The sequence below is a fragment of the Stomoxys calcitrans genome, chromosome 5 (assembly GCF_963082655.1).
Source record: "Stomoxys calcitrans chromosome 5, idStoCalc2.1, whole genome shotgun sequence".
Taxonomy (NCBI): domain Eukaryota; kingdom Metazoa; phylum Arthropoda; class Insecta; order Diptera; family Muscidae; genus Stomoxys; species Stomoxys calcitrans.
In genome coordinates, this window is record NC_081556.1 from 34090166 (window position 1) to 34117787 (window position 27622).

The following is a 27622-nucleotide window of genomic DNA, read 5'->3' on the forward strand; positions in this document are numbered from 1 at the left end:
CCAAGTATGGTTTAAATCGGTCCATAACCTGATATAGCTGCCATATAAACCGATCTTGAGTTTTGACTTCTTGAGCCTCTTGAGGGCGCAATTCTAGTCCGATTGGAATGAAATTTAGCACGACGTGTTTTCTTATGATATCCAACAACTGTGCCAAGTATGGTTTTAATCGGTTCATAACCTGATATAGCTGCCATATAAACCGATCTTGGGTCTTGACTTCTTGGGCCTCTAGAGGGCCCAATTCTAATCCGATTGAAATGAAATTTTGCACAACGTGTTTTTTTGTTATGATATCCAACAACTGTGTTAAGTGTGGTTAAAATCGGTCTATGTTTTGATATAGCTGTCATATAAACCTATCTTGGGTCTTGACTTCTTGAGCCTCTAGAGGGCGCAATTCTAATCCGATTGGAATGAAATTTTGCACAACGCGTTTTGTTATGATATCCAACAACTGTGCCAAATAAGGTTCAAATCGGATGATAACCTGATATAGCTGCCATATAAACCGATCCGAACCGATTGAGTCTTGACTTCTTGAGCCTCTTGAGGGCGCAATTCTAGTCCGATTGGAATGAAATTTTGCACAACGTGTTTTGTTACGATATCCAACAACTGTGCCAAGATTGGTTCAAATCAGTCAATAATCTGATATAGCTGCCATATTAACCGATCTTGGGTCTTGACTTCTTGAGCCTCTAGAGGGCGCAATTCTAATCCGATTGGAATGATATATTGCACAACGTGTTTTGTTATGATATCCAACAAATGTGCCAAGTTTGGTTCAAATCGGTTCATAACCTGATATAGCTGCCATATAAACCGATCTTGGGTCTTGTCTTCTTGAGCCTCTAGATGGCGCAATTCTAACCCGATTTGTATGAAATTTTGCACAACGTGTTTTTTTATGATATCCAACAACTGCGCCAAATAAGGTTGAAATAGGTTCATAACCTAATATAGCTGCCATATAAACCGATCATGTGTTTTGACTTCTTGAGCCTCTTGAGGGCGCAATTCTTATCCGACTGGAAAGAAATTTTTCACGAAGTATTTTGTTATGATATCTAACAATTGTGCCCAATAAGGTTCAAGTCGATTCATAACCGATTAGGGATCTTGACTCCTTGAGCTTCTAGAGGTTGTTTTTAGTTTATTTTTGCTGGTTCCAACATACATCCTCGGGCATGAGTTTGTTCCATCGCCGTTGCATGGGTGGTGTAGGGTTTTATACAGTCGGCACCCTCAGACTTTTGACTTTTCTCACTGGTTTTTAGACTTGTTTACAAACAACCGGTAAAAAAACCAGCAGACTGTTCACTAAATTCTGTTTGGTTGCTCACAACAAAACAACAAGTTTTGCTCTTCAGAGAGAAGCGGTTTTTTGCCGGCTTTTTAATCGTTTCAATGCTCTCTGCTTTTCCCCCCCAAATTTTGTTGACAAACAAGTGTTTGGTTAATAAAAAGCTTTCACTAGTAAGAGACTGCAAACAGTTCTATTGCTTTGCTCTCGCTGGACACACCATATGGTATCGCTCTACTGCGTCGGCTGGGGGAAGAAAATAAAAATTTCGCAACAAGTGCTTGAAGTGACTCCATCATGTTGGTGACCACGGTACTGCTAACTGTGCTGCTGGCCTTATTTGGCTATGTGATCCACTCGTTACGTCAACATTATTCATATTGGAAGAATTTGAATATAGCCCATGATCGGCCGCATTGGTTAATGGGCAATTTCGATGGTTCAACGATTCACAAATCAGTGGCCCAATGCGTTCAAGATTTGTACGATAAATATCGTCACACTGGGCCATTTGTGGGCATGTATTGGTTTACCAAAATCTCAGTTTTGGTAGTGGAACCCAGCCTAATGAAACATATACTAATCAAAGATTTCTCCAAATTCACCGATCGTGGCATGTTTAATAATCCCAAAGATGATCCATTGACGGGGACACTTTTTAATCTGGATGGCCATAAGTGGCGCAGCATGCGTAATAAACTATCGCCCACCTTTACATCGGGAAAAATGAAAATAATGTTTCCCTTGGTCAATCAAATAGGCCAAGAATTGGTCAAGGTGCTGGACAAGAGTCTGGATAACAGTGACATTATCGAGGTGTGGGATCTAATGGCCCGCTTTGCCTCTGATGTTATAGGCTCATGTGCCTTTGGCATTGAGACCAGCAGTTTGAAAAATCCCAAATCTGAATTTCGCATTATGGGACGTAGAGCTCTCACCGAACATCGTCTGGGCATTTTGGGTGTGGGCTTCCGTTTGAATTTCCCCGAAGTGGCCAGGAAATTGCACATGAAAGAAACCATACCCGAGGTTGAGGACTACTTCTTAGGCCTAGCCCGTGAAGCGGTGGACTATCGCGAGAAGAATAACATTAAACGTAATGACTTTATGGATATGTTGCTAGAGTTGAAGAATAATAAGCTGATGAAAAGTGAATCTGGCGAGGAGTTCACCAATTTGTCTTTTGGAGAAATTGCTGCGCAGGCCTTTGTGTTCTTGGTGGCTGGCTTTGAGACATCATCCACTACCATGGCCTTTATAATGTATGAGCTGGCCCGCAATGAAGAAATACAGGCAAAGGCCAGAGCTGAAGTGCTGGAGGTATTGCAGAAGCATAATCAAGAGTTTACATACGAGTGCATGAAGGAAATGATGTATTTGGAACAAATATTGAATGGTAAGTTGAAAAGAAGATAAGTAAATAATCATACTAAATATGAAAAAAAGTAGATAATACACCATCAAACTTCAAAACGGGTTGGTTGAAAGTGAAGAAATACACAAATGTTCGCCCATAATTTCCAAGCAACATTTTCTTTATCAGTATTTTAATATTTCTTTTTGTTTGTTTTCTAGAAACTCTGCGTCTACACTCCGTTATACCCTTCCTGCATCGTCAAGCCTTGGAGGATTTCGTTGTGCCCGGTCATCCCAATTATGTCATTAAGAAGGGCATGTATGCCATCATGCCCACCAGTGCCATTCATCATGATGAGCGTTATTATCCACAACCTCATACCTTTAATCCGGATAACTTTTCCCATGAGAAAGTGGCAGAACGTGACTCTGTTCTCCATATGCCCTTTGGAGATGGTCCTCGTAATTGCATTGGCTTAAGGTTTGGCAAAATGCAAGTAATTGTTGGTATGGCCTTACTTTTGAAAAATTTCAAATTTTCCATCTGTGATGAAACTCCTATACCCATGAAATATAGCATAAAAGGTATTTTAACATGTCCAGAAACTGGAATACCTTTAAAGGTTGTGAAAATATAAAAAATTAAATAAAAAACTGAAGTGAAGAGAGATTATTATTTTTACACCAGGGGTTTTTAGGGATTAGGATTATTCTAGGATTACTCTCAACTCACTCTCCCAAATTTCTGCAAAATCGAAAAATAAATGCGCCTTTTGTGGGCCCAAAACCTTAAATCGAGAGATCGATCTACATGATAGCTATATCTAAATCTGAACCGATCTGAGCCAAATTGAAGAAGGATGTCGAAGGGCCTAACACAGCTCACTGTCCCAAATTTCAGTGACATCGGACAAAAAATGCGCCTTTTATGGGCCCAATACCTTAAATCGAGAGATCGGTCTATATGGCAGCTATATCCAAATCTGAACCGATCTGTGCCAAATTTTATAGAGATGTCGAGGGGCCTAACACAACGCGTTGTCCCAAATTTTGGCGACATCGAACAATAAATGCGCCTTCTATGGCCCCAAAACCTTAAATCGAGAGATCGGTCTATATGGCGGCTATATCCAAATCTGGACCGATCTGGGCAAAATTGCAGAAAGATGTCACGGGGCTTAACACAGCTTAATGTCTTAAATTTCAGTAACACCGGACATTAAATGCGCCTTATGTGGGCCCAATACCTAAAATCGAGAGATCTGTCTATATGACAGCTATATCCAAATCTGAATCGATCTGTGCCATATTCTAGGAAGATGTCGGGGGCCTAACGGAACTGGTGAAAAATGTCAGCCCAATCGGATAACAATTGCGGCTTATAGGGGATCAGGTTGTCAAATCAGGAAATCGGTTTATACGAGACCTATATCAGGTTAAAGCCAGATGCGGACCATACTCAGTACGATTGTTGGAAGTCGTAACAGAATACTACGTGTCAAATTTCAGCTCAATCGGAAAACTATTGCGGTTTCCAGGGCCTCAGGAAATCAAATCGGGAGATCCGTCTATATGGGAGCTATATCAGGTTATAGACCGATTTGAATCATATTCGTCACGATTTTTAGGAGTCTTAAAAATTTACCGCCTGCCAAATTTCAGACATATCGAATAACAATTGCGGTTTCCAGGGACTCGAGAAGTGAAATCAGGAGCTCGGTTTATCTGTGAGCTATGTATATGAAAATCGGAACCGATAGGGCCCATTTGCAATCCCCACCGATTTACATTAATAAGAAGTATCTGTGTAAAATTCCAAGCGGCTTGCTTTACGCGTATGACGGCTAATGTGGATCGAGTTATAATGTCAAGACGATCAAGAATGTATTTTATGAGGTCGCAGATTAATATTTCGAGGTGTTACAAACGGAATGACTAGATTAGTATACGCCCATCCTATGGTGGTTGTGTAAAAACTTGTCTGCATCAGAGTCACCGGAACCTGTAGGACATCCTATGATGGTGGGATTTAAAAACTGGTATGCGTCAGAATCACCGGAACCTGCAGGCCGATAGGAAGTGGTGCTGAATATGCAGCCTATTGAGGTCTTTTTTTGGTACTGTGCTGCCAAAGTCGTTCTAGGTTAGGTTGAAAAGAGGGTGCGGATATCAATCTGCCCCTAAACTATAGACATCTTCTTCTTATATATAAAATTGAATTTGTTTGTTGTTCCGTATAGACTCAAAAACGGCTGAACCGATTATCTTGAAATTTTGACAGTTTGAGTATGTTGGTCTGGAAGGAAACTTAGGCTATATAATTTTTTGGTATCAGAGGGGGGGGGGGGGGGGGGGGGTGCGGATCCTCCCCCTTACCCCAAAAGTACTACCCAACAATAAAAGTGGACCGATCGGGACAATATTAGATTCAAATGATAGGTATTTAAGAGTAGAGTACGAATTTCATATTAAAAAATGGGTCCAAGTATCTGGGGGGCCGCCCCAACCCCAAAACCCCCTAAAATAAATTTTTTGGAAGATAATGACAATATGGGACTCATTCGGTAGTAGATTACGTATTCGGGAGTAGATTACGTATATGGTCAGGAAGTAGGAATAGCCTTTATAATTTATTGATAACGAAAGGGGCGGACCCTCCACCGTTACCCCAAAAACACCACCCAAAATCAAAAGTGGACCGATAAGGACAATATGGGTATCAAATGAAAAGTATGCGAGAGTAGATAACGAATCTGCCATACAAATTCATGTCTTAGTATAGGGGGCCACCCCACTCCCAGAAAAACGCCCAAAATGGGCACATTAGCCAATCACGGTTATATGGAACTCGGTTTGTTTTTTCCGTAAAGACTGTAAAACAGCATAACCGATTTTCTCGAAATTTTCGAATATTGTATAGGTTGGTCTGGAAGGAAACATAGGCTGTATAATTTTTCGGTATCGGAAGGGGGGCGGACCCTCCCCCTTATGCCAAAAGCACCACCAAAAATCAAAAGCGGACCGATCGGGACAATATGGGATTCAAATGAAAGGTATTTAAGAGTAGAGTACGAATTTCATATTAAAAGTTGGGTGCATGCACCTGAGGGGCCGCCCCAGCCCCAAAACCCTTTAAAATAGGTTTATTTGACGATCATGACAATATGGGACTCAAATGAAAGGTATTCGGGAGTAGATTACGAATATGGTCAGGAAGTAGGAATAGGCTTTATAATCTATTGATAACGGAAGGGGCGGACCCTCCACCGTTACCCCAAAAACACCACCCAAAATCAAAAGTGGACCGATAAGGACAATATGGGTATCAAATGAAAAGTATGCGAGAGTAGATAACGAATCTGCCATAGAAATTCATGTCTTAGTATAGGGGGCCACCCCACTCCCAGAAAAACGCCCAAAATGGGCACATTAGCCTTCCCCCTTACCCCAAAAATGCCACCCATATCCCAAAGTGGTCCGATGGGCACAATAAGTGTATCAAATGAAAGGAATTGGAGATCAGAAAACGAATATGGTATTAAAATTTGTGGCCAAGTACCCAGCGCCCATCCCCCCCCATTAACCCTAAAACTCCTCTAAAAAGATACATTCGAAGTTCATCTCAATATGGGACTCAAATGAAAAGTATTAGGCAGTAGATTACAAATATGGCATAAAACATTAGGTCCAAGTAATGGAAGGTCGCCCCACCCCCAAATACCACCAAATGGTCATATTATCCGACCATGGCTATATGGGACTCAAATGAAAGGTATTTGGGAGTAGATTATGAATATGACATTAAAATTTCTGTTCAAGTCCAGGTGGCGCTTTATCTTCTAAAAATACGTCAAATAGGTTAATGGACCCATTATGACAATATGGGACTCAAATGAAAGTTATTTGAGTGTAGAATACAAATATGATATCCAATTTTGTAGCCAAGTGTTTGGGGGGATATGAAGTTCAGTTTAGGGTGTCACCCCCTAAACTGAATTGGAGCTCAAATCAACGGTATTTGGGGGAAAAGAACGAATTCAATATCTTTTTTCAGGGAAAAGTACCGGCCCCAGCCCCAAAACACCCTCCAAAGGGTTCATATTTACCGACCATGGCAATATGGGGCTGAAATTAAAGGGATTTGGGTGTGTTGCAGAAATCTCATTACAATGTTTTTTAAAACACCAGATCTCGGAGATTTGTTATGCGATTCGTTCGAAATTTTTTTGCACTCTTACAGTCACCAAGGAGTGTAAGAAGGAGATTAAAGCCTATTCTGGCATGGCACAATCCGCATCTCCTGGATGCCGGGCCATAACGGAGTAAGGGGAAATGAATGGGCAGACGATTTGGCATTGAAGGCCAGAGGACTGCCGTCGATAAACTTGATTAACCCGAAGCCTTTCGGGTTGACGCAGTCCTATATAAGCGCGTGGGCGACAAACGTGGGCGCATGTAAGCTGTGGAGCAGCAAAACAGTCGGTAGAACGGCGAAAATCTTATGGGGTGATCCGTATAGTGAGAGGACAAGGCAAAGGAAGTAAGAAGGAGGTCAGTATAGCTTTTGGTGTCATAACGGGACACATAAGACTACGAGCTCACTTATGCGAAATCGGTGCGGCAAGTGATAGCATGTGTTGGGCATGTATGGAAAACGATGAGACGTTAAAGCATTTCCCAAAAATTAAAAATTTTTCACTTCGGGGTTACTTTTTACACCCTCCACCATACGATGGGGGTATACTAACTTCGTCATTCTGTTTGTAACTACTCGAAATATTCGTCTGAGACCCTATAAAGTATATAAATTCTTGATCGTCGTGACATTTTATGTCGATCAAGCCATGTCCGACCGTCTGTCCGTCCGTCCGTCTGTCTGTCGAAAGCACGCTAACTTCCGAAGAAGTAAAGCTAGCCGCTTGAAATTTTGCACAAATACTTCTTATTAGTGTAGGTCGGTTGGTATTGTAAATGGGCCATATCGGTCCATGTTTTGATATAGCTGCCATATAAACCGATCTTGGGTCTTGACTTCTTGAGCCTCTAGAGGGTGCAATTCTTATCCGATTGGAATGGAATATCGCACGACGTCTTTTGTTATGATACCCAACAACTGTGCCAAGTATGGTTCAAATCGATCCATAACCTGATATAGCTGTCATATAAACCGATCTTGGGTCTTGCCTTCTTGAGCCTCTAGAGGGCCCAATTCTTATCCGATTTGAATGAATTTTGGCACGACGTGTTTTGTTATGATATCCAACAACTGTGCCAAGTATGGTTCAAATCGGTCCATAACCTGATATAGCTGTCATATAAACCGATCTGGGATCTTGACTTCTTGAGCCTGTAGAGGTCGCAATTATTATCCGATTTGCGTGAAATTTTGTACGAGGGATTCTCTCATGACTATCAACAAACGTGTTTATTATGGTCTGAATCGGTCTATAGCCTGATACAGCTCCCATATAAATCGATCTCTCCATTTTACTTCTTGAGCCTCCAAAGGGCGCAATTCTTATTCGAATTGGCTGACATTTTACAACATATAATTTAATTGTGATCCAAACCGGACCATATCTTGATATCGCTCTAATAGCAAAGCAAATCTTTTCTTATATCCTGTTTTGATTAAGAAGAGATGCCTGGAAAAGAACTCGACAAATGCGATCCATGGTGGAGGGTATATAAGATTCGGCCCGGCCGAACTAAGCACACTTTTACTTGTTAATTTTTAGAGCGCACAACAAGCCGATTACTGGCTTAGGTGTATGTCTATAGTGGCATGGGGCAGATTAATATCTGTACTCTCTTTTCAGCCAAGCCTAACATAACCTACCGTCTCCAAAAACAAAACATGGTTTCTATTGTTGCAGTCTGGTGCCCTGGGGGCCGCCAAATGGATATATAGACCAATCACGGCAATTCATCGTTATAGATGGATATTTGCTACAATGGCACGAATTCGATATTCACATTCAGCCGAAGTGTCCCCACCCTAAAAAGATATTAGAGAGTAAAAGAAGGCGCAGTGGAGCGGGCTGGTTCGGCTAGTAGATCTATAAGATCTGTGCCATCTAGAGGCTCAAGAAGTCAAGAGGATCGACATTACCTATTAACATTCCTACCGACCTACACTAATATGATGAATATTTGCGCAAAATTTTAAGCGCCTCGCTTTATTCCTTCGGACGGACCTGGCTAAATCGGCTTAGAATGTCAAGACGATGACGAATACATAGAAAATATTTGTACCACTCTACGTTAATGGAGAATATCGGCGTTGTATGAACCACGGGCTGTATGGGTTGTGGAATGGCGATAGCATAGTCAAACGCCTCAGAATAGAATGGTTACTTTAGCAATGTCATGTTGTCAGAATGAATGAAGAAGTTAAAGCTAATAAATCTTCTGAAGGCAATCATAATGGAACATACAAAGTGGAAGACCAAACTTCCATTGGAGAGACCAAGTGGAGAGAGACATCTCCAAAGTGAGTGTTAAAGATAAGAGAAGAAGCGCAGAAGATGGAGGCGCTTGGAAATCTATTCTACTTTCGGTTCATGGAACAAATGTTCTGTAATGGCGAACTTAAGTAAAAAGTCATGCGGGCACGGTATGGATGTGAGCATTACTCGGGCTGGGTAGAACTGTGAGCTCCGATTTGTGTGGTGATCATCGTCATCAAGAGAAGTTCAGCTGAGAGTTATCGGGCACAGGTTGCGGATAGTGGTATGCTTCATACGAAGTAAATGCAACTGCAGTCGTGGATAATCAACGGTATCGAGTGGAGACTCTCTGTGTGAGGCCGGGCGGTAATGACTTTTGCTTAAATACTGAGTGCCTATGATGCTCGATATGAGAAGGTTAGTTACTGGTGCCTTTAAATAGGCAACGGCCATAACGTTCCAACAGCGTTTCAGTCCAGTGGACCGAAGCGAGCTTGCCCATCTTTGGAGGTTCCTCCATATTAAAATATATGGCTACAACAACAATAAATAAAAGTAAAAAGTAAAGTAAATATAAAGTAAATATAAAACAAGTAAAAGCGTGCTAAGTTCGGCCGGGCCGAATCTTATATACCTTCCACCATGGATCGCATTTGTCGAGTTCTTTTCCCGGCATCTCTTCTTGGGCAAAAAAAAAAGGATATAAGAAAAGATTTGCTCTTCTATTAGAGCGATATCAAGATATGGTCCGGTTTGGACCACAATTAAATTATATGTTGGAGACCTGTGTAAAATGTCAGCCAATTCGAATAAGAATTGCACCCTTTGGGGGCTCATGAAGTAAAATAGAGAGATCGATTTATATGGGAGCTGTATCGGGCTATAGACCGATTCAGACCATAATAAACATGTATGTTGATGGTCATGAGAGAATCCGTCGTACAAAATTTCAGACAAATCGGATAATAATTGCGACCTCTAGAGGCTCAAGAAGTCAAATCCCAGATCGGTTTATATGGCAGCTATATCAGGTTATGAACCGATTTGAACCAGACTTGGCACAGTTGTTGGATATCATTACAAAACACGTCATGCAAAATTTCATTCCAATCGGATAAGAATTGCGCACTCTAGAGGCTCAAGAAGTCAAGACCCAAGATCGGTTTATATAGCAGCTATATCAGGTTATGAACCGAATTGATCCATACTTGGTACAGTTGTTGGATATCATAACAAAACACTTCGTGCAAAATTTCATTCCAATCGGTTAAGAATTGTGCACTCTAGAGGCTCAAGAAGTCAAAACCCAAGATCGGTTTATATGGCAGCTATATCAAAACATGGACCGATATGGCCCATTTACAGTACCAACCGACCTACACTAATAAGAAGTATTTGTGCAAAATTTCAAGAGGTTAGCTTTACTCCTTCGGAAGTTAGCGTGCTTTCGACAGACAGACGGACGGACGGACAGACGGACGGACATGGCTAGATCGACATAAAATTTCACGACGATCAAGAATATATATACTTTATGGGGTCTCAGTCGAATATTTCGACTAGTTACAAACAGAATGACGAAATTAGTATACCCCCCATCCTATGGCGGAGGGTATAAAAAAGTGAAGTCAAATTTCTCCAAATACAAAATATCCACGAAATTTTCTCTAAAGACAAACTGACAGAAGAAAGAATGCAATTACAGAGTCACCAGCTGTGAAAAAATTTGTCAACGCCGACTATATGAAAAATCCGCAATTACTTTTTGGGCAACCCAATATTTGTAAATAATTTATATAAAAAGAAATTATTTACAAATATTGGGTTGCCCAAAAAGTAATTGCGGATTTTTCATATAGTCGGCGTTGACAAATTTTTTCACAGCTGGTGACTCTGTAATTGCATTCTTTCTACTGTCAGTTATCAGCTGTTACTTTTAGCTTGCTTTAGAAAAAAAGTGTAAAAAAAGTATATTTGATTAAAGTTCATTCTAAGTTTTATTAAAAATGCATTTACTTTCTTTTGAAAAATCCGCAATTACTTTTTGGGCAAACCAATATAAAATTTTAAATTCTATACCAATAATAAACAAGCAATGTTTTTGGTTGTTCGATGACTTAATACATAATTGCGTTGTTTGGTTTCTGTGTTTATCAGTTTTTATTTTTTTTTAAGAGCAGAAGTCTCTAAAAGCTTTTGGATTGGATACAATGCAGTTTTAGCTCTCGCGCCAAACGCCCAAACACCCATAGCCAAATTTTGTATGTTCCCAATTGCCAGTAGTATTTCGGAAGCGAGCACGCCTATGTGCTATAAGATTCATTGTCTCTACCCTCAATTATGGATATTACTTTAGTTCTATTGACAATACTTTTTGTTTTACTTATCTATGGCTGGAATTGGCTGCGAAAACATTTTCAATACTGGGATGATTTAAATATTGCCTGTGATCCACCAAATTGGATAGCGGGCAACCTTAAGGGGGCTGTTACTGCCAAAACCTTTACTCAAATATGGCAAGAGTATTATGACAAATACAAAGATTCTGGGCCTTTTGCGGGTTTCTTTTGGTTTACCAAGCCCGGGATCTTTGCTTTGGATCCCAACCTCATAAAACACATTTTGATAAAAGACTTTGCCAAATTCACTGATCGTGGCCTTTACTGCAACGAAGAGGATGATCCTCTGACTGGATCCCTAAACACTTTGGATGGTCAGAAATGGCGTCAAATGCGTAATAAGATATCGCCCACCTTTACTTCATCGAAAATGAAGACCATGTTGCCTTTGGTGCTAAAGGAAGCCCAAGAACTAGTGCAAGTGTTGGAGGATATGAGTTTGGAAAATGCCATAGTGGAAGTTAGAGAACTGCTTTCGCGCTTTACCACCAATGTCATAGGAAGCTGTGCCTTTGGCATAGAAATCAATACTGTAAGAAATCCTGATGATAAATTCCGCACTATGTGTCGTCGTGCCATGTCCGAACAACGTTTTGGGGTAACTTTTCGTGTCACATTACCCAGCTTGGCCAAACGTTTGCATATGAAACAAACTTTGCCCGATGTGGAAGAATATTTTATGGGCCTCATAACAAAAACTGTGGAATGCCGTGAACAAACTAAAGTGAGAAGAAATGATTTCATAGATCTTTTAATCGATTTGAAGAACAACAAATCAATGAAAAGTGAGTCGGCTAGCGATGAGTTGACAAATCTTACCTTTGGTCAATTAGCTGCTCAGGCTTTTTCATTTCTATTGGCTGGCAATGAGACTTCATCGACTGCAATGTCTTTTGCGCTATACGAATTGGCTCAGAATCAGAGGGTACAGCAAAGGGCTAGAGATGAGATCATACGAGTATTGGAGAAACATCAGCAGGACTTTAGCTATGAGTGCTTGAAGGATATGGTGTATGTGGATCAGATAATGAAAGGTAGGATACATTGCAACATAGAAATTACTGAACAAAGTTTTATATTCCGTATGCTATTTTCCCGATTGCAAATTTTCAACAAACAATGCTATCATTAAATGAGCAATGAACAGGGTCCTCCTTAATATAGCCGAGTCTAAACGGCGTGCCGCAGTGCGACACCTTTTGGGGAGAATTTTAACTGGCGAAGTACTTCACAAATATCGCCATTTTAGTTTAAGCGCAATGATAAGGGTCCTCCTTAATATAGCCGAGTCTAAACGACGTGCCGCAGTGCGACACCTTTTGGGGAGAATTTTAATTGCTATCCGATTTAAGCTTAAGCGCAATGATAAGGGTCCTCCTTAATATAGCCGAGTCTAAACGGCGTGCCGCAGTGCGACACCATTTGGGGAGATTTTTTTTACTGGGGAAGTACTTCACAAATATCGCCAGCATTAGGAAGGGATAGTTTAGGATAGGTTTGGTTGAAAAGAGGGTGCGGATATTATTCCACCCCTGCCACTATGGGCATACACCTAAGCCAGTAATCGGCTTTTTGTGAGCTCTAAATACTAAAATGTAACCTCGAAAAAGAAAATCTAAGTGAGGAATTCCATGCTATTGGGTTGCCCAAAAAGTAATTGCGGATTTTTCATATAGTCGGCTTTAAAGTTCATTCTAAATATTATTAAAAATGCATTTACTTTCTTTCAAAAAATCCGCAATTACTTTTTGGGCAACCCAATATTTACAAAATCTTAATTATTTTCCATAGCACGCCCCTAAGTTGGTTCGTGACTGGTATTATGCCCCCACCTATGTACTGGTATCTTTTAGACGCGCAAGTCGGGCAATGAGATGGAAATGCTCCAGCATCTTTCCCACATGCCCTACACACGGTATCACTTGCCGAACCGATTTTACATAAGTGAGGTCCTCGCAGACCTATGTGTCCCTCTATGATACCAAAAGCTATACTGACCTCCTTCTTATTTGCTTTCTGTAATAGCCTCGTCTTCCTCCGATCTGGATTTCCCCATAGGATTTTCGACGTCCTACAGTCTGTTTTGCTGTTCCAAAAGGTTACATGGGTTTTCGTTGTCATTGAGTGGAGCGGACGTGTTTTCATTTCGCTCCTCAAAGAAAAAAATATCCGTGTCTCGGAATAGGTACTACCTTTTACGGAAAAAATTGTTAAAGCCTCTTGGAGTAGGCTTGAAATTGACTCCGAAGACTCAACATCTGCGGTGGTGGTGTCAGACTGTAGCGTGTTGTCCTCCATTCCTATAGGTGCGGGTGCTTTGCACCTGTAGTCGAGAGTAATGCTTCAAGCGCACAACTTGTCGTCTGACTAAATAAAGAGGAAGACACCGATAAACCAGAGGAATGCACAGTTCGTCCCCAGCCTTTAAGTAAAGGTGGTGTTTCCGACTCCGATTCAGACAGCGACGGTGTCAATGAGACATCGAAGCCGAATCATGAGATGAAGACATCGGGATGATGGCAGAAGTGAGCGATGGCTTTGCTAAGCTCACAAGCGGTACGAGAAAGCTATCCGGGGCACGAAGAAGGAGACAGAGGAGTTTGTAACGGCAGCGCAATCGGTCGAAAGTGAAGAATGCTGGAAGGGTTAAAACTGACCTTCCAATCACTTCTACGAAATCTGGAAAAAGAATCAGGTTTCCCAAAGAGCATAACACTGCTAAAATGCTGAAGAAGAAAAAGAGCTCCCCGCTTTCAAGTACTCTGGGAAAACCAAACCAGCCATCCCGTAAAGGAGACTCCAAACAGTGTCCTGCGTAGGTAGACAAAGTCGGAACAGGATCGAAGGAAGCTCGCACGGCCCCTGAGTCTTCATGGAGGACTGTGACTTGCAAACGGAGGCCACAGCCATCAAGGAAGAGAAAGATGGTCACTGAGAATGGTAAGGAGCCGTCATTTTTCGCCGGAGATCGGTTTATATGGGAGCTGTGTCAAGCTATAGATCGATTCAGACCATATTGCACACGTATGTTGAAGGCCATGGGAGAAGCTGTTGTACAAAATGTGTGCAAATCGGATGAGAATTGCGCTCTCTAGAAGCTCAAGAACTCAAGATCCCAGATCGGTTTATATGGCAGCTATATTAGGGTATGGACAAATTTGGACCATACTTCGCATAAATGTTGGAAGTGATACCAAAACAAAACGTACAAAATTACAGCCAAATCGGATGGGAATTGCGCCTTCTAAAAGCTCACGAAGTCAAAACCCCAGATAGGTTTATATGGCAGCTATATCAGGTTATAAACCGATTTGGACTATACTTCGCACAGTTGTTGGAAGTGATATCAAAACACTATGTGCACAATTTCAGTCAAATCGGATACGAATTGCGCCATCTAGTGGCTCAAGAAGTCAAGACCCAAGATCGGTTTATATGACAGCTATGACAGCTATACCTGGTTATGGCCCGATTTGGACCATACTTGGCACAGTTGGTGGATATCATAACAAAACACGTCGTGCAAAATTGCAGTCAAATCTGTTAAGAATTGTGGCGTCTAGAAGCTCAAGAAGTCAAGACCCAAGACCGGTTTATATAGCAGCTATGTCAGGTTATGAACCGATTTGGACCATACTTAGCACAGTTGGTGGATATCATAACAAAACACGCCGTGCAAAATTGCAGAATTGCGCCCTCTAAAGGCTCAAGAAGTCAAGACCCAAGATCGTTTTATATGGCAGCTATATCAGGTTATGAACCGATTTGGACCATACATCGCACAGTTATTGGAAGTGATATCAAAACACTATGTGCACAATTTCAGTCAAATCGGATAAGAATTATGCCCTCTAGCGGCTCAAGAAGTCAAGATCCCAGATCGGTTTATATGGCAGCTATATCAAAATGTGAACCGATATAGCCCATTAACAATCCCATCTGACCTACACAAGTAATAAGTATTTGTGCAAAATTTCAAGCGGCTGGCTCTACTCCTTCAAAAGTTAGCGTGCTTTCGACATACAGACGGACGGACGGACAGACGGACGGTCGGACAGACATGGCCAGTTCGACTTAAAACTTCACGACGATCAATTTAAACGCATATTTCTTAGACGCACATTTCGAGGTGTTACAAACAGAATGACGAAATAAGTATACCCCCATCCTAAAGTGGAGAGTATAAAAATAGCGATATTGAGCTGAAACTTTGCACAGTTTTTTTTTCTCCATAAGCAGGTTAAGTTCGAAGATGGGCTATATCGGACTATATCTTGATATAGCCCCCATATAGACCGATCGACCGATGTAGGGTCTTAGGCCAATAACAGTCACATTCATAATCCGATTTTGCTGAAATTTGGAACAGTAAGTGGTTTAAGACAAGTCGATATTTTTCTTTAATTTGGTTCCGATCGGTCCAGATTTGGATATAGCTGTCATATAGACCGATCCGCCTATTTAGGGTCTTAGGCCCATAAAAGTCACATTTATTATCCGATTTTGCTGAAATTTGGGACAGTGAGTTGCATTAGGGCCCTTGACATCTTTCTACAGTTTCGCTTTGATCGGTCCAGATTTGGATATAGCTGCCATATAGATCGATCTCTCGATATAAGGTTTTCAGCCCATGAAAGGCGCATTTTTTGTCCGATGTCGCCTAATTTTGGGACAGTGAGTTGCGTTAGACACTACAATATCCTCCTTCAATTTGGCTCAGATCGGTCCAGTTTTGGATATAGCTGCCATATAGACCGATCTCTCGATTTAAGTTGTTGGGCCCATTAAAGGGGCATTTATTGTCCGATGTCGACGAAATTTGGGACAGTGAGTAAGGTTAAGCCATTTTACATACCTCTGCAATATTGCACAGATTGGTTTAACCAGACATGCTGAGATGTTGTCGGAACGAAAGAGGTTTCGTGTGCCAAAGTGCTTAGGCGTACTAAGATTCTTGCTTCTACACGAGGAAGTAAGAGCTTTTGGTCGTTCGTGAAAAGAGTAAAGGGTAGTTCTTCATCTATTCCAACTCTTGTTAAGGACGATCATACGTTCACTGACCCGGTTGCTGAGGCTTACCTGTTGGCTGATATAATTGCAGGTAATTCTTCCCTGCCGGATAGCAATCAATCTGGCATTATGCACCAAATATTTTTTTCGAACTCGTGGAGTTATAATGGTTCTTGAAAATCTAGACGTAAATAAATCCCCGGGCTCGGATGTCATATCAACACTTGTCTTACGCAAGTGTTCTTCGACGCTCGCTCGTCCATTACGCAACCTTTTCAATCTTGTCTACCTTGCGGGAGTCTTCCCGGCGCGTTGGAAGGTTGCGAACGTTCAGCCAATACCCAAGCAATGTGGGGCAAGCAACCCTGCGAATTGTCGGCCAATTGCGATATGGTCCGCTCTCTCCATGGTCATGGAGAGCATGGTTAATCACCATCTTGTGAGGAATTTAGAGTCTAATGGCCTTCTTAGCGACCAAAAGTATGGGTTCCGCAAAAATCGCTCTACGGGTGACCTCATGCCACTTTTGTACCAGTTTGGTGAGAGTAAGCTTGTGGCTTTGGATATCTCCAAGGCATTTGATAGGGTCTGGCACGGTGCACTACTATCAAAGCTTGTCGCATTTGGTGTCGGTAATGGCTTTGTTCGATTTATTTCGAGCTTTCTCAGAGATCGCACTATTCGGCTCGTTATAGATGGATTCTCATCCAATAAGCGCAAATTGACCGCAGGTGTACCACAGGGCTCTGTTCTTTCTCCTTCTCTTTTTCTAATTTTCATCAACGATCTGTTGGGTCAGACATCGAATCAGATCTACTCATTTGCGGAAGACAGTAATCTTTGTCATTCTTCGATAGATTGAGGACAAGAGGCGGGTTATGAACGATACACTCTGCCAGGATTTGCTGGCCATTTTTGAGTGGGATCGAATGAATCGAGTAGATTTTAATGCCCAGAAGACTCAGTGCTGCTGACTTATTACGATCATCTTTGTCTATCAACGGTGTAGATGTTGAGCGATCAGAAGCTCTTGATGTTCTGGACATGTAAGAAACAAAGTGATGTCCGTTGGGCTAAACATATATTCGAAGTGTCGAAAGAAGCATTCGAGTGTTTAGGCTTCCTTAAACGGTGTAAGAATTACTTCACTTCGTCTGATCTTCTTAATATCTACACCACTTTCATAAGGCCGAAAATGGAGTACAACTCACATGTATGGGCTGGAGCTTCAAAATCATCCCTGGAGCTACTGGACCGTGTACAGAGGAGAGCGATGGCGTTAATTGGGGACAGTGGGGTATCCAACTCTATTGCCTCCCTTCATCATCGTCACAATGTGGGTTGTTTGGCGCTGTTCTATCGGTACTTTCATGGTGTGTGTTCATCTGATATTCGCCTTCTCATTCCTGATGTAAGGATGTATGTCAGGGATACTAGACATTCCAGGAACTCACACCCGTTTGTAATTGATTGGCCTGCAGTCCGCACAATGCATTATAGAGAGAATTCTTATTTCGCCCGAACCGTTCGTATGTGGAATCGACTTCCGGCTAATGTTTTTCCCACCCACTTTGACATCCAAAGATTTTCCATGGTAGAGGGTATTTAAAAGTCGACCCAGCCGAACTGAGATCAATTTTACTTGAGTCAATACTCAACTCTTTTTCCATGGATGTTTCATGGTCAAGTTCATTGGCTCTATAGAAAGTTCAATGAGATAAAGAGTGTTTGGTTTCTACTGGTTAAAAAAAATAATTCAACCTCCCCACCAAATCACCGGGGCAGCTATGGCAAATTGTTGACCAAACTTTGATGAAATTTTTTTCCGCTCTTACTTTATTGTGGTGAAGAATGACGAAGTCGTTATGTAGCTAAATATGTTGTGGTCAAGTATACACGCAATCATTCAATGGATATTCATATGGATGACTTAAAAAAGCTTTTCAAAATGAAATTCTAAAGCGTTTATTTCAATGTTTAACCCTCTCCTTCGTTAGTTGTGCTACTGCTGCAGTTCGGTAAAGTTGTGTGGAAGATTTTTGCGTGTGTTTTTTTAACCGGTTTACCATTGTCATGATGATTACCGCAATATTAGTGGCTTCTCTGTTGGCCCTTCTGGGGTACGGCTTGAATTTGTTGAGGAAAAATTTATCATATTGGCGCGAACTAAATGTGGCTTGTGATCGACCCCATTGGATGGTGGGCAACTTGCAGGGAGCCGTTACGGACCGAGCCTTCTCTGACATATGGCAAAGCTACTATGACAAGTATAAGGACACAGGACCATTTGCCGGTTTCTATTGGTTCACCAAGCCCGGGGTGTTTGTATTGGATCCAAATCTTATAAAGAATATACTGATCAAGGATTTCACAAAGTTTCATGATCGTGGAATGTATTGCAATGAAGAGGATGATCCTTTCACCGGGGCCCTTTTCAATTTGGAGGGACCCAAATGGCGAAACATGCGCAACAAAGTGTCGCCCACCTTTACCTCATCACGCATGAAAATCATGTATCCTTTGGTCATGAAGGAGGGCCAAGAACTTATTGAGGTAATGGCAAGCACCATTGCTGAAAATCCTACAATGGAGATGAGAGACATTATATCGCGCTTCACCACCGATGTCATTGGCAGTTGTGCCTTTGGCATTGAAACCAATAGTTTGCGCAAGCCTGATGCCAAATTTCGGAATATGTGTCGCCGGGGTTTGGTCGAACAGCGTTTGGGAGTGGCCTTGCGTTTTAGTTTTCCCAAACTGGCTAAATTTTTGCACATGAAACAAACACTGCCCGATGTGGAGGAATATTTTATGGACGTAGTCAAGAAGACGGTGGATTTGCGTGAACAAACCCAAGTGCGAAGAAATGATTTCATAGACATGTTGATAGATTTAAAAAACAACAAATTAATGAAATCCGAAACGGGAGAGGAGATGACAAATTTGACATCTGGTCAATTGGCGGCTCAAGTCTTTCAATTTCTGTTGGCTGGATTTGAGACCTCATCCACGACAATGGCTTTTGCCTTATATGAGTTGGCCCAAAATCAGGATGTGCAACAAAGAGCTAGAGAGGAAATTATCAGTGTTTTGGAAAGACATAATCAAGAATTCAGCTATGAGTGTATGAAAGATATGGTCTATGTGGATCAGATAATGCAAGGTAAGAAATTGCTTGGTGGGCGGGGAAGGTGATATAAATGAAAATCTGGTTAAGAAAAAGAAATTACCGAAGAGACCGGAATATGAGGATTATTCAAGGAAAATTGCGTTTTAAAAATGTTATAAAATCAATATGGGACTTAAGATTAACTAAACCAAAGTGAAGAAAAATTTCAGGGAAATGTTTTCCAAAGACAAACTATCAATAAAAACAAGTAAAAGCGCGCAAAATTCGGCCGGGCCGAATCTTGTATACCCTCCACCATGAATCGCATTTGTCGAGTTCTTTTCCCGGCATCTCTTCTTAGGCAAAAAAAGTGTAAAAGAAAAGATTTGCTCTGCTATTAGAGCGATAACAAGATATGGTCCGGTTCGGACCATAATTAAATTGTATATTGGAGACCTGTGTAAAATTTCAGCCAATTCGAATATGAATTGCGCCCTTTGGGGGCCCAAGAAGTAAAATAGAGAGATCGATTTATATGGGAGCTGTATCGGGCTATAGACCGATTCAGACCATAATGAACACGTATGTTGATGGTCATGAGAGAATCCGTCGTAGAAAATTTAAGGCAAATCGGATAATAATTGCGACCTCTAGAGGCTCAAGAAGTAAAAATCCCGGATCGGTTTATATGACAGCTATATCAGGTTATGAACCGATTTGAATTATTCCTAGCATAGTTGTTGAAAGTAAGAATAAAATACGTCGTGCAAAATTTCAGCCAAATCGGATAAGAATTGCGCCCTCTAGAAGCTCAAGAAGTCAAGTCCCCAGATCGGTTTAGATGACAGCTATACAAGGTTATAGAACGATTTAAACCATACTTGGCACAGTTGTTGCAAAATTTCATTCCAATCGGATAACAATTGCGCCCTCTAGAGGCTAAATAAGTTAAAACCCAAGAACGGTTTATAAGGCAGCTATATCAGGTTATTGACCGATTTGAACCATACTTAAGTTGTTGGAGGTCTTAGCGAAACACGTCGTGCAAAATTTCATTCCAATCGGATAAGAATTGGGCCCTCTAGAGGCTCAAGAAGTCAAGACCCAAGATCGGTTTATATGGCTGATATGCCAGGTTATTGACCGATTTGAACCATACTTAGTGCAGTTGTTGGAGGTCATAGCGAAACACGTCGTGCAAAATTTCATTCCAATCGGATAAGAATTGCGCCCACTAGAGGCTCAAGAAATCAAAACCCAAGATCGGTTTATATGGCAGCTATATCAGGTTATCATCCGATTTAAACCATACTTGACACGGTTGTGGGATATCGTAACAAAACACGTCGTGCAAAATTTCATTCCAATCGGATAAGAATTGCGCCCTCTAGAGGCTCAAGAAGTCAAGACCCAAGATCGGTTTATATGGCAGCTATATCATGTTATCAACCGATTTAAACCATACTTGGTGCAGTTATTGGATGTCATAAGAAAACACGTCGTGCTAAATTTCATTCCAATCGGATAAGAATTGCACCCTCTAGAGGCTCAAGAAGTCAAGACCCAAGATCGGTTTATATGGCAGCTATATCAGGTTATCATCCGATTTGAACCATACTTAGCACAGTCGTTGGAGGTCATAGCGAAACACGTCGTGCTAAGTTTCATTCCAATCGGATAAGAATTGCGCCCTCTAGAGGCTCAAGAAGTCAAGACCCAAGATCGGTTTATATGTCAGCTATATCAAGTTATCATTCCATTTAAACCATACTTTGTGCAGTTATTGGATGTCATAAGAAAACACGTCGTGCAAAATTTTATTCCGATCGGATAAGAATTGCGCCCTCTAGAAGCTCAAGAAGTCAAGACCCAAGATCGGTTTATATGGCAGCTATATCAAAACATGGACCGATCTGGCCCATTAACATTTCGACGATATTCAAGAGAAGCAATAGAGTTGGATACCTTACTGTCCCCAATCAACAGTATCGCTCTCCGTTGAACCCGGTCAAGTAGCTCCCAGGATGATTTTGGAGCCCCTGTCCATATATGAGAGTAATTTTCCATCCTCGGCCTGATGTAGGTAGTATAGATATTGAGAAGGTCAGAAGAGGTGAAATATTTCTTGCACCGCTTCAGAAAGCCCAAAAACTTGAATGCTTCTTTCGACCCTTCGAATATGTGTTTTGACCAACGGACATCCCATTGTATATTCATACCCAGAACATCAAGAGTATCTGACTGTTCAATATCTATACCGTCGATAGATATGGACGATTGAAGTGGGTCCGTGAATCGCTTGTGAGACAAGATACAACACTGCGTCTTCTGTGCGTTTAAGTCTACCCTTTTTATTCTACCCCACTCGGAAATGGCCAGCAATTCCTGGCAGAGCGTCTCATCCATAATGCGCCTCCTGTCCACAATTTTTTGAGGACTGGGCCTATGATCGAATGAATATGAATGACACAGACTAGTGTCATCGGCAAATGAGTAGACTGGATTCGAAATCTGACCCAATAGATCGTCAATGAAGAAGACAAAGGGAAGGGGAAAGGACAGAGCCTTGTGGCACACCTGCGGTCAATGTATACTCATCGGATGAGAACCCATCTTCAACAACTCGTATAGTTCGATCTCTGAGAAAGCTCGATATAAATCGAACGAAGTTTTTACCGACTCCAAAAGCGACAAGCTTTGATAAAAGTACACCGTGCCAGACTCTATCAAATGCCTTGGAGATATCCAGAGCCACGATCTTTCTCTCACCAAACTCGTTGATGGAGCGACCATCCTCTTGGAGATATCCAGAGCCATCAAATGTCTTGAAGAGCCATCAAATGTCTTGGAGTTATCCAGAGCCACGACCTTACTCTCACCAAACAGATGGATAGAGCGACTCCATCGTTCCGACAAAAAAGTCGTTAGGTCTCCCGTAGAGCGAATTCTGCGGAACCCACACTGGGTGTCATTAAGAAGGCCATTGGACTCTAAGTATCTGACAAGATGATGGTTAACCATGCTCTCCATAACCTTGGAGAGCGCGGAGCATATCACAATTGGCCGGTAATTCGCATGGTTGTTCGCCCCATCTTTTTTTTTTTTTTGGGGATGGGCTGAACGTTCGCAACCTTCCAACGCGCCGGGAAAACTCCCGCACTGTAAGCAAGGTTGAAAGGGTTGCGTAGTGGACGAGCAAGCGTCGAAGAACACTTACAAAGGACAAGTGTCGATATACCGTCCAGGCCCGGAGGTTTATTAATATCGAGATCCGCAAGGACCCTTTTAACTCTACGTGTTCGAAAGAATATCTGAGGCATCGAACTAGGTACACTATCAGTCATGGGGAGTGGTTGATTGCCTAACGTCAAGAAAGAATTTCCTGCATACATATCAGCCAGTAGATGAGCCTTAACAACCGGGTCAGTGAATACCTGATCAACCTTAACAAGAGTTTGGATTGCCTTTGGGTTGCCCTTTACTCTTTTACGAATGACCAAAAGCTCTTGCTTTCCCTGCCCCCAATAACTTGATCACGAAGACGCTTTTCGTAAAGAAACTTTTCGTGTCAAAGTACTCTGGCACACGAAGTTCTTGCCTGTTTGCGCAGCATTTCGGTATTGGCATTTTTGTTCAGACGCCAAGTCCTAAATGCTTCCTCTTTTGATCTTTTAAACCAAATTTTATCTTTTGATTCAACCGACAAATTCTTAGTCGAGATAAACGATCTCATTCCTATTAAAATTGCTTACTACACCATATCGGCAGCAGCATTTACGTCACCGTTTAGAAAACAAAGTTTCCAAATAAAATTCTTGAAAAATTCGTTGAGCTCAGCCCAACGTGCTCTAACGTATACAAAAATTTACCGCTTCAGGGCTGGAGAATAGGCCGCGCGAAAAGCAGAATACGAAAAGGACGCTGAAATGGTCCAGTGATCGGAATTATCAAGAGGCATAAGGACATTAACTTCATACTTCTTAGGGTGCGAAGTTAGGAATAGGTCAAGAGTGTTATGTTGGTGCCCTTCGACACATGAAATGGGTGTCGGCACATTCACTAGTTTCATCAGGCCATTCTGCGCGGCGAGTAGCTCGGCGTATTGACCCTCCGGAATCGTATGTCCCCAATGGGAAAACCAAGAGGAGTTATGGACAGTGAAATCGTTGTTGCTGGCGATTTCAATGTGCATAACTCCTCTTGGTTTTCCCATTGGGGACATACGATTCCGGAGGGTCAATACGCCGAGCTATTCGCCGCGCAGAATGGCCTGATGCAACTAGTGAATGAAAATTCTCTAAGATTGTAGTAATTGATTCAGAAAGAGAGTCAAAGCTGCTTAAGGCAACTACCCTTTCTGAGCTTGGGCGTCTACATATAAGCCCAAAGTAAAGTATGTGTGTTCCAATCCTAAATTTAACCCAAATGGAATTAAATTCCGGCTCTTATGAGCCCAAGTGCTGCTGCCTATGGGACACTATGTCATTACGTACATATAGCACAAGGCCTCTGTGGGGGATAAAAAGAGATAGAGTGTGATAACCTGGAATGTGAAAATCCTGTGGATCAGAATCCTCGCCCACCTGGGTTTCATATAAAGCGAGGACATCAGGTCGATGATAATGAACATGGAAATATACCGCGAAAAAGTTCGTACGTATCCCTCGTATGTTGGCAAAATGTATTCTAAACTCACCAAACATTGTGCCAATCAAAAATTTAATATTTCTTTCGTTATCAGTGTCTACAGTATATTCAAACCTGCTCTCTTATCGCCGTGAATACCCCTACTGTTTAGTGTTATGCCTTAAACAGCGGTATGACAGCGACTAGAAAACAATTGCGTCAACCACTGCAAATCTGAAATTCCCATGAATCAAATTTTACTAACAAAATGTTTCACTTCTTATTTCAATTTCAGAAACTCTACGTCTCTACAGCTCTCTATCTGTTTTGAATCGTTCTGCCCTCGAAGACTATGTGGTGCCCGGTAATCCGAAATATGTCATTAAGAAGGGAATGCCCGTCTTGATACCAGCTGCTGCCATACATCGTGATGAACGTTACTATCCCCAGCCGAATGTTTTCAATCCGGATAATTTCTCACCCGAGATGGTTAAGGAAAGAGATTCGATATTGTATTTGCCTTTTGGTGAAGGTCCACGCAATTGTGTGGGTATGCGTTTTGGTAAAATGCAAGTCATCATTGGTTTGGCACTCATGTTGAAGAATTTCAAGTTCTCTGTTTGTGATAAGACCACCATACCCATGGTTTACGATAAGCGTAGTTTTTTGACTTGTCCTGCAGAGGGTATCTATTTGCGTGTAGAGAAGGTTTAAATTGATAATACTCGTCCTCTTCTATTGTTTTTGTTTTATTTATTTATAATTACCCAAAATAAAATGATAATGAAAGCTTTTATAATTATGCGGTATTTTTTGTTTTAAAAAATAGAAAAAAATCCAATCAATATAAAAAAAAAACATGTGAAAAGGGGATAATTTCGGCCGAGCCGAACTTTGGATACCCACCAAACCACTTTTCGTCTAAATCCGGTAAAAATGCATAATTTACGACCTCATAGCAGCTATTCGACATGGATGTCGAAAAGCCTAACATAAGTCACTGTGTCAAATTTCAGTGAAATCGGATTATAAATGTAATCCGATTATGGGCGCAAGACCTTAAATCGAGAGATCGGTCTATATGTCAGCTATATCTAAATCTGATCCGATCTGGGCCAAATTAAAGATGGATATCGAAGGGCCTAACACAACTCACTGTCCCAAATTTCAGCAAAATCGGATTATGGGCCCAAAACCTTAAATCTGCAGATCGGTCTATATGACAGCTATATCCAAATCTAGATCGATTTGAACCAAATTGAAGAAAGATGTCGAAGGGCCTAAAACAACCCACTGTCCTAAATTTCAGCAAAATCTAATGATAAATGTTGCTTTTATTGGCCAAAGACCATAAATCTGGCGATCGGTCTATATGGGGGCTATATCAAGATATAGTCCGATATAGCCCATCTTCGAACTTAACCTGCTTATGGACAAAAAAAGAATCTGTTCAAAGTTTCAGCTCAATATCTCTATTTTTATACCCTCCACCGAAGGATGGGGGCATACTTATTTCGTCATTCTGTTCGTAACTCCTCGAAATATTGGTCTAAGACCCCATAAAGCATATATTTTCTAGATCGTCATGGCATTTTAAGTCGATCTAGCCATGTCCGTCTGTCCGTCCGTCCGTCTGTCGAAAGCACGCCAACATTCGAAGGAGTAAAGCTAGCCGCTTGAAATTTTTGCACAAATACTTTTTATTCGTGTAGGTCGGTTGATATTGTAAATGGGCCATATCGGTCCAAGTTTTTATATAGCTTCCATATAAACCGATCTTGGGTCTTGATTTCTTGACCTCTACAGGGCTCAATTCTCTTCCGATTGGAACGAAATTTTGTTCGACGTGTTTTGCTATGACTTCCAACAACTGTACCAAGTACGGTTCAAATCGGTCTATAACCTGATATTGTTGCCGTATAAACCGATCTTGGTTCTTGACTTCTTGAACCTCAAGAGGGCGCAATTCTTATCCGATTGGAATGAAATTTTGTACAACGGATCCTCTCATGACCATCAATATACGTGTCGAATGGTCATGATTGTGGCAACCGGTGGCATACACAATCCCATGACAGCCGGTTGTACGCACCGGATTGACCCGATGGAATCCTCATCGGCAAGGGCTGCCGCCTCAGTGTACGTGTTCGTCTTTTTTCGTTATGGGAGTGGCACATTTCTGAGTGCCTTCTCCGCACGCTTCTGGTTCGTGCCGGGATTGAAAAGAACCCCGGACCCTGGTTCTATTCGGTTTGCCAGAACCGCCTTCATCAGCGGTCGGTGTCGGTGAGGTGTAACCGGTGCATGGAGTGGGTACATTTCCGATCTTGCTCTGGCCTAACTTCACTACGGGAGTATAGTCATACTGGCTATGTCTCAAGGTGCTGTGCGAACATAGCCAGCAGTGGGTCACAAGCGTCGTCGTCGTCGCCTTCGGCATCTTCGTCGTCGGACCATGTGATCCTCCCGACCTCTCCCGTACGGCAATTTTTGCAACGGCAGCATTCTAGCGCTAATATTGCCAGACCAGTGCCGGGAAGTGTATCGTACTTGCAGTTAAACTGCAACGGACCTCGTGGCAAGATCGATAAGATCGTGGACTTTATGAGTCGAGAGAGCATATTGGTCGCAGCGATCCAGCAGACAAAGCCGACCAACACCTGCAGCTTGGACAATTGTCACGGTTACAATGTACTACGTAAGGATCGCTCAAGGAATGGAGGTGGGGGATTGGCCTTCGTTATACACCGTTCCGTGCAGAATAGACCTATCTCGCCTGTGCTTGACGCTAGTGACCCCTACATGGAATGTATGGGGATAGCAATCAGGTCTGGTACTGCCGAGATAGAGATATACAACGTGCATATACCGCCGGTTGGTAGCTTTGTCCCGATTAATGGTCAGGCTTACAACCCCGACATAAGTGGGTTGCTATCTGGCCATAATCGTCTGGTTCTAGGTGACTTTAATGCGCATCACACGTCATGACATTCTCCCCCAGGTAAAGACCAGCGTGGCATAGCTTTGGCAGAGCAGATAGATTGCTCCACGTTTTGCACGGTGAATGAGGATGCCCTCGCTAGGATTACGAGGTGGTGCAGCAGCTCGTCAGACATCTCAATTGCATCCCCTGATCTCCTGTGTGACGTATCCTGGCAAGCCGTCCATCTCTTTGGGGTCAGACCACCTCCCTATATTTCTCACCATCGATCGACCACCCGACTTCATAACCTCTGAGCGCCGGACGTTTATCAATTATAAGCAGGCCGATTGGACTGGCTTCAGAGAGTATACCAATCGCCGCTTCAGTGAACTGCCACCCCCCTCTGATGTGCTTGTGGCCGAGAGGAAATTCCGAGACATCATC

The 27622-nt window shown here is 42.0% G+C and overlaps 2 protein-coding genes across 3 annotated transcripts; both read left to right on the top strand.

Moving 5' to 3' along the window:
• The first annotated feature begins 1507 nt into the window (after positions 1-1507).
• Positions 1508-3326, top strand: LOC106090396 (cytochrome P450 6a9). Its single transcript, XM_013256561.2, has 2 exons — positions 1508-2702; positions 2882-3326. The coding sequence occupies exons 1-2, from the start codon at positions 1604-1606 to the stop codon at positions 3298-3300; spliced, it is 1518 nt and encodes a 505-aa protein (XP_013112015.1). The 5' UTR covers positions 1508-1603; the 3' UTR covers positions 3301-3326.
• Positions 3327-11406: 8080 nt separating this feature from the next.
• LOC106090415 (probable cytochrome P450 6a21) lies at positions 11407-25054 on the top strand. Of its 2 annotated transcripts, none has more exons than XM_013256582.2 (2): positions 11407-12544; positions 24551-25054. In XM_013256582.2, the coding sequence occupies exons 1-2, from the start codon at positions 11452-11454 to the stop codon at positions 24967-24969; spliced, it is 1512 nt and encodes a 503-aa protein (XP_013112036.1). In that variant the 5' UTR covers positions 11407-11451; the 3' UTR covers positions 24970-25054. The 2 variants fall into 2 exon arrangements, with proteins under 2 accessions (XP_013112036.1, XP_013112037.2); XM_013256583.2 differs by lacking the exon at positions 11407-12544 and adding an exon at positions 18530-19683.
• The last annotated feature ends 2568 nt before the right edge of the window (positions 25055-27622 follow it).

What these genes read in the sequence shown, in the direction of transcription:
- LOC106090396 (XM_013256561.2), top strand. Translation starts at nt 1,604, where the DNA reads ATGTTGGTGACCACGGTACTGCTAACTGTGCTGCTGGCCTTATTTGGC. An exon ending in TTTGGAACAAATATTGAATG is followed by an intron (nt 2,703 to 2,881) that starts GTAAGTTGAAAA and finishes TTTGTTTTCTAG; the next exon opens with AAACTCTGCGTCTACACTCC.
- LOC106090415 (XM_013256582.2), top strand. Translation starts at nt 11,452, where the DNA reads ATGGATATTACTTTAGTTCTATTGACAATACTTTTTGTTTTACTTATC. An exon ending in TGTGGATCAGATAATGAAAG is followed by an intron (nt 12,545 to 24,550) that starts GTAGGATACATT and finishes TTTCAATTTCAG; the next exon opens with AAACTCTACGTCTCTACAGC.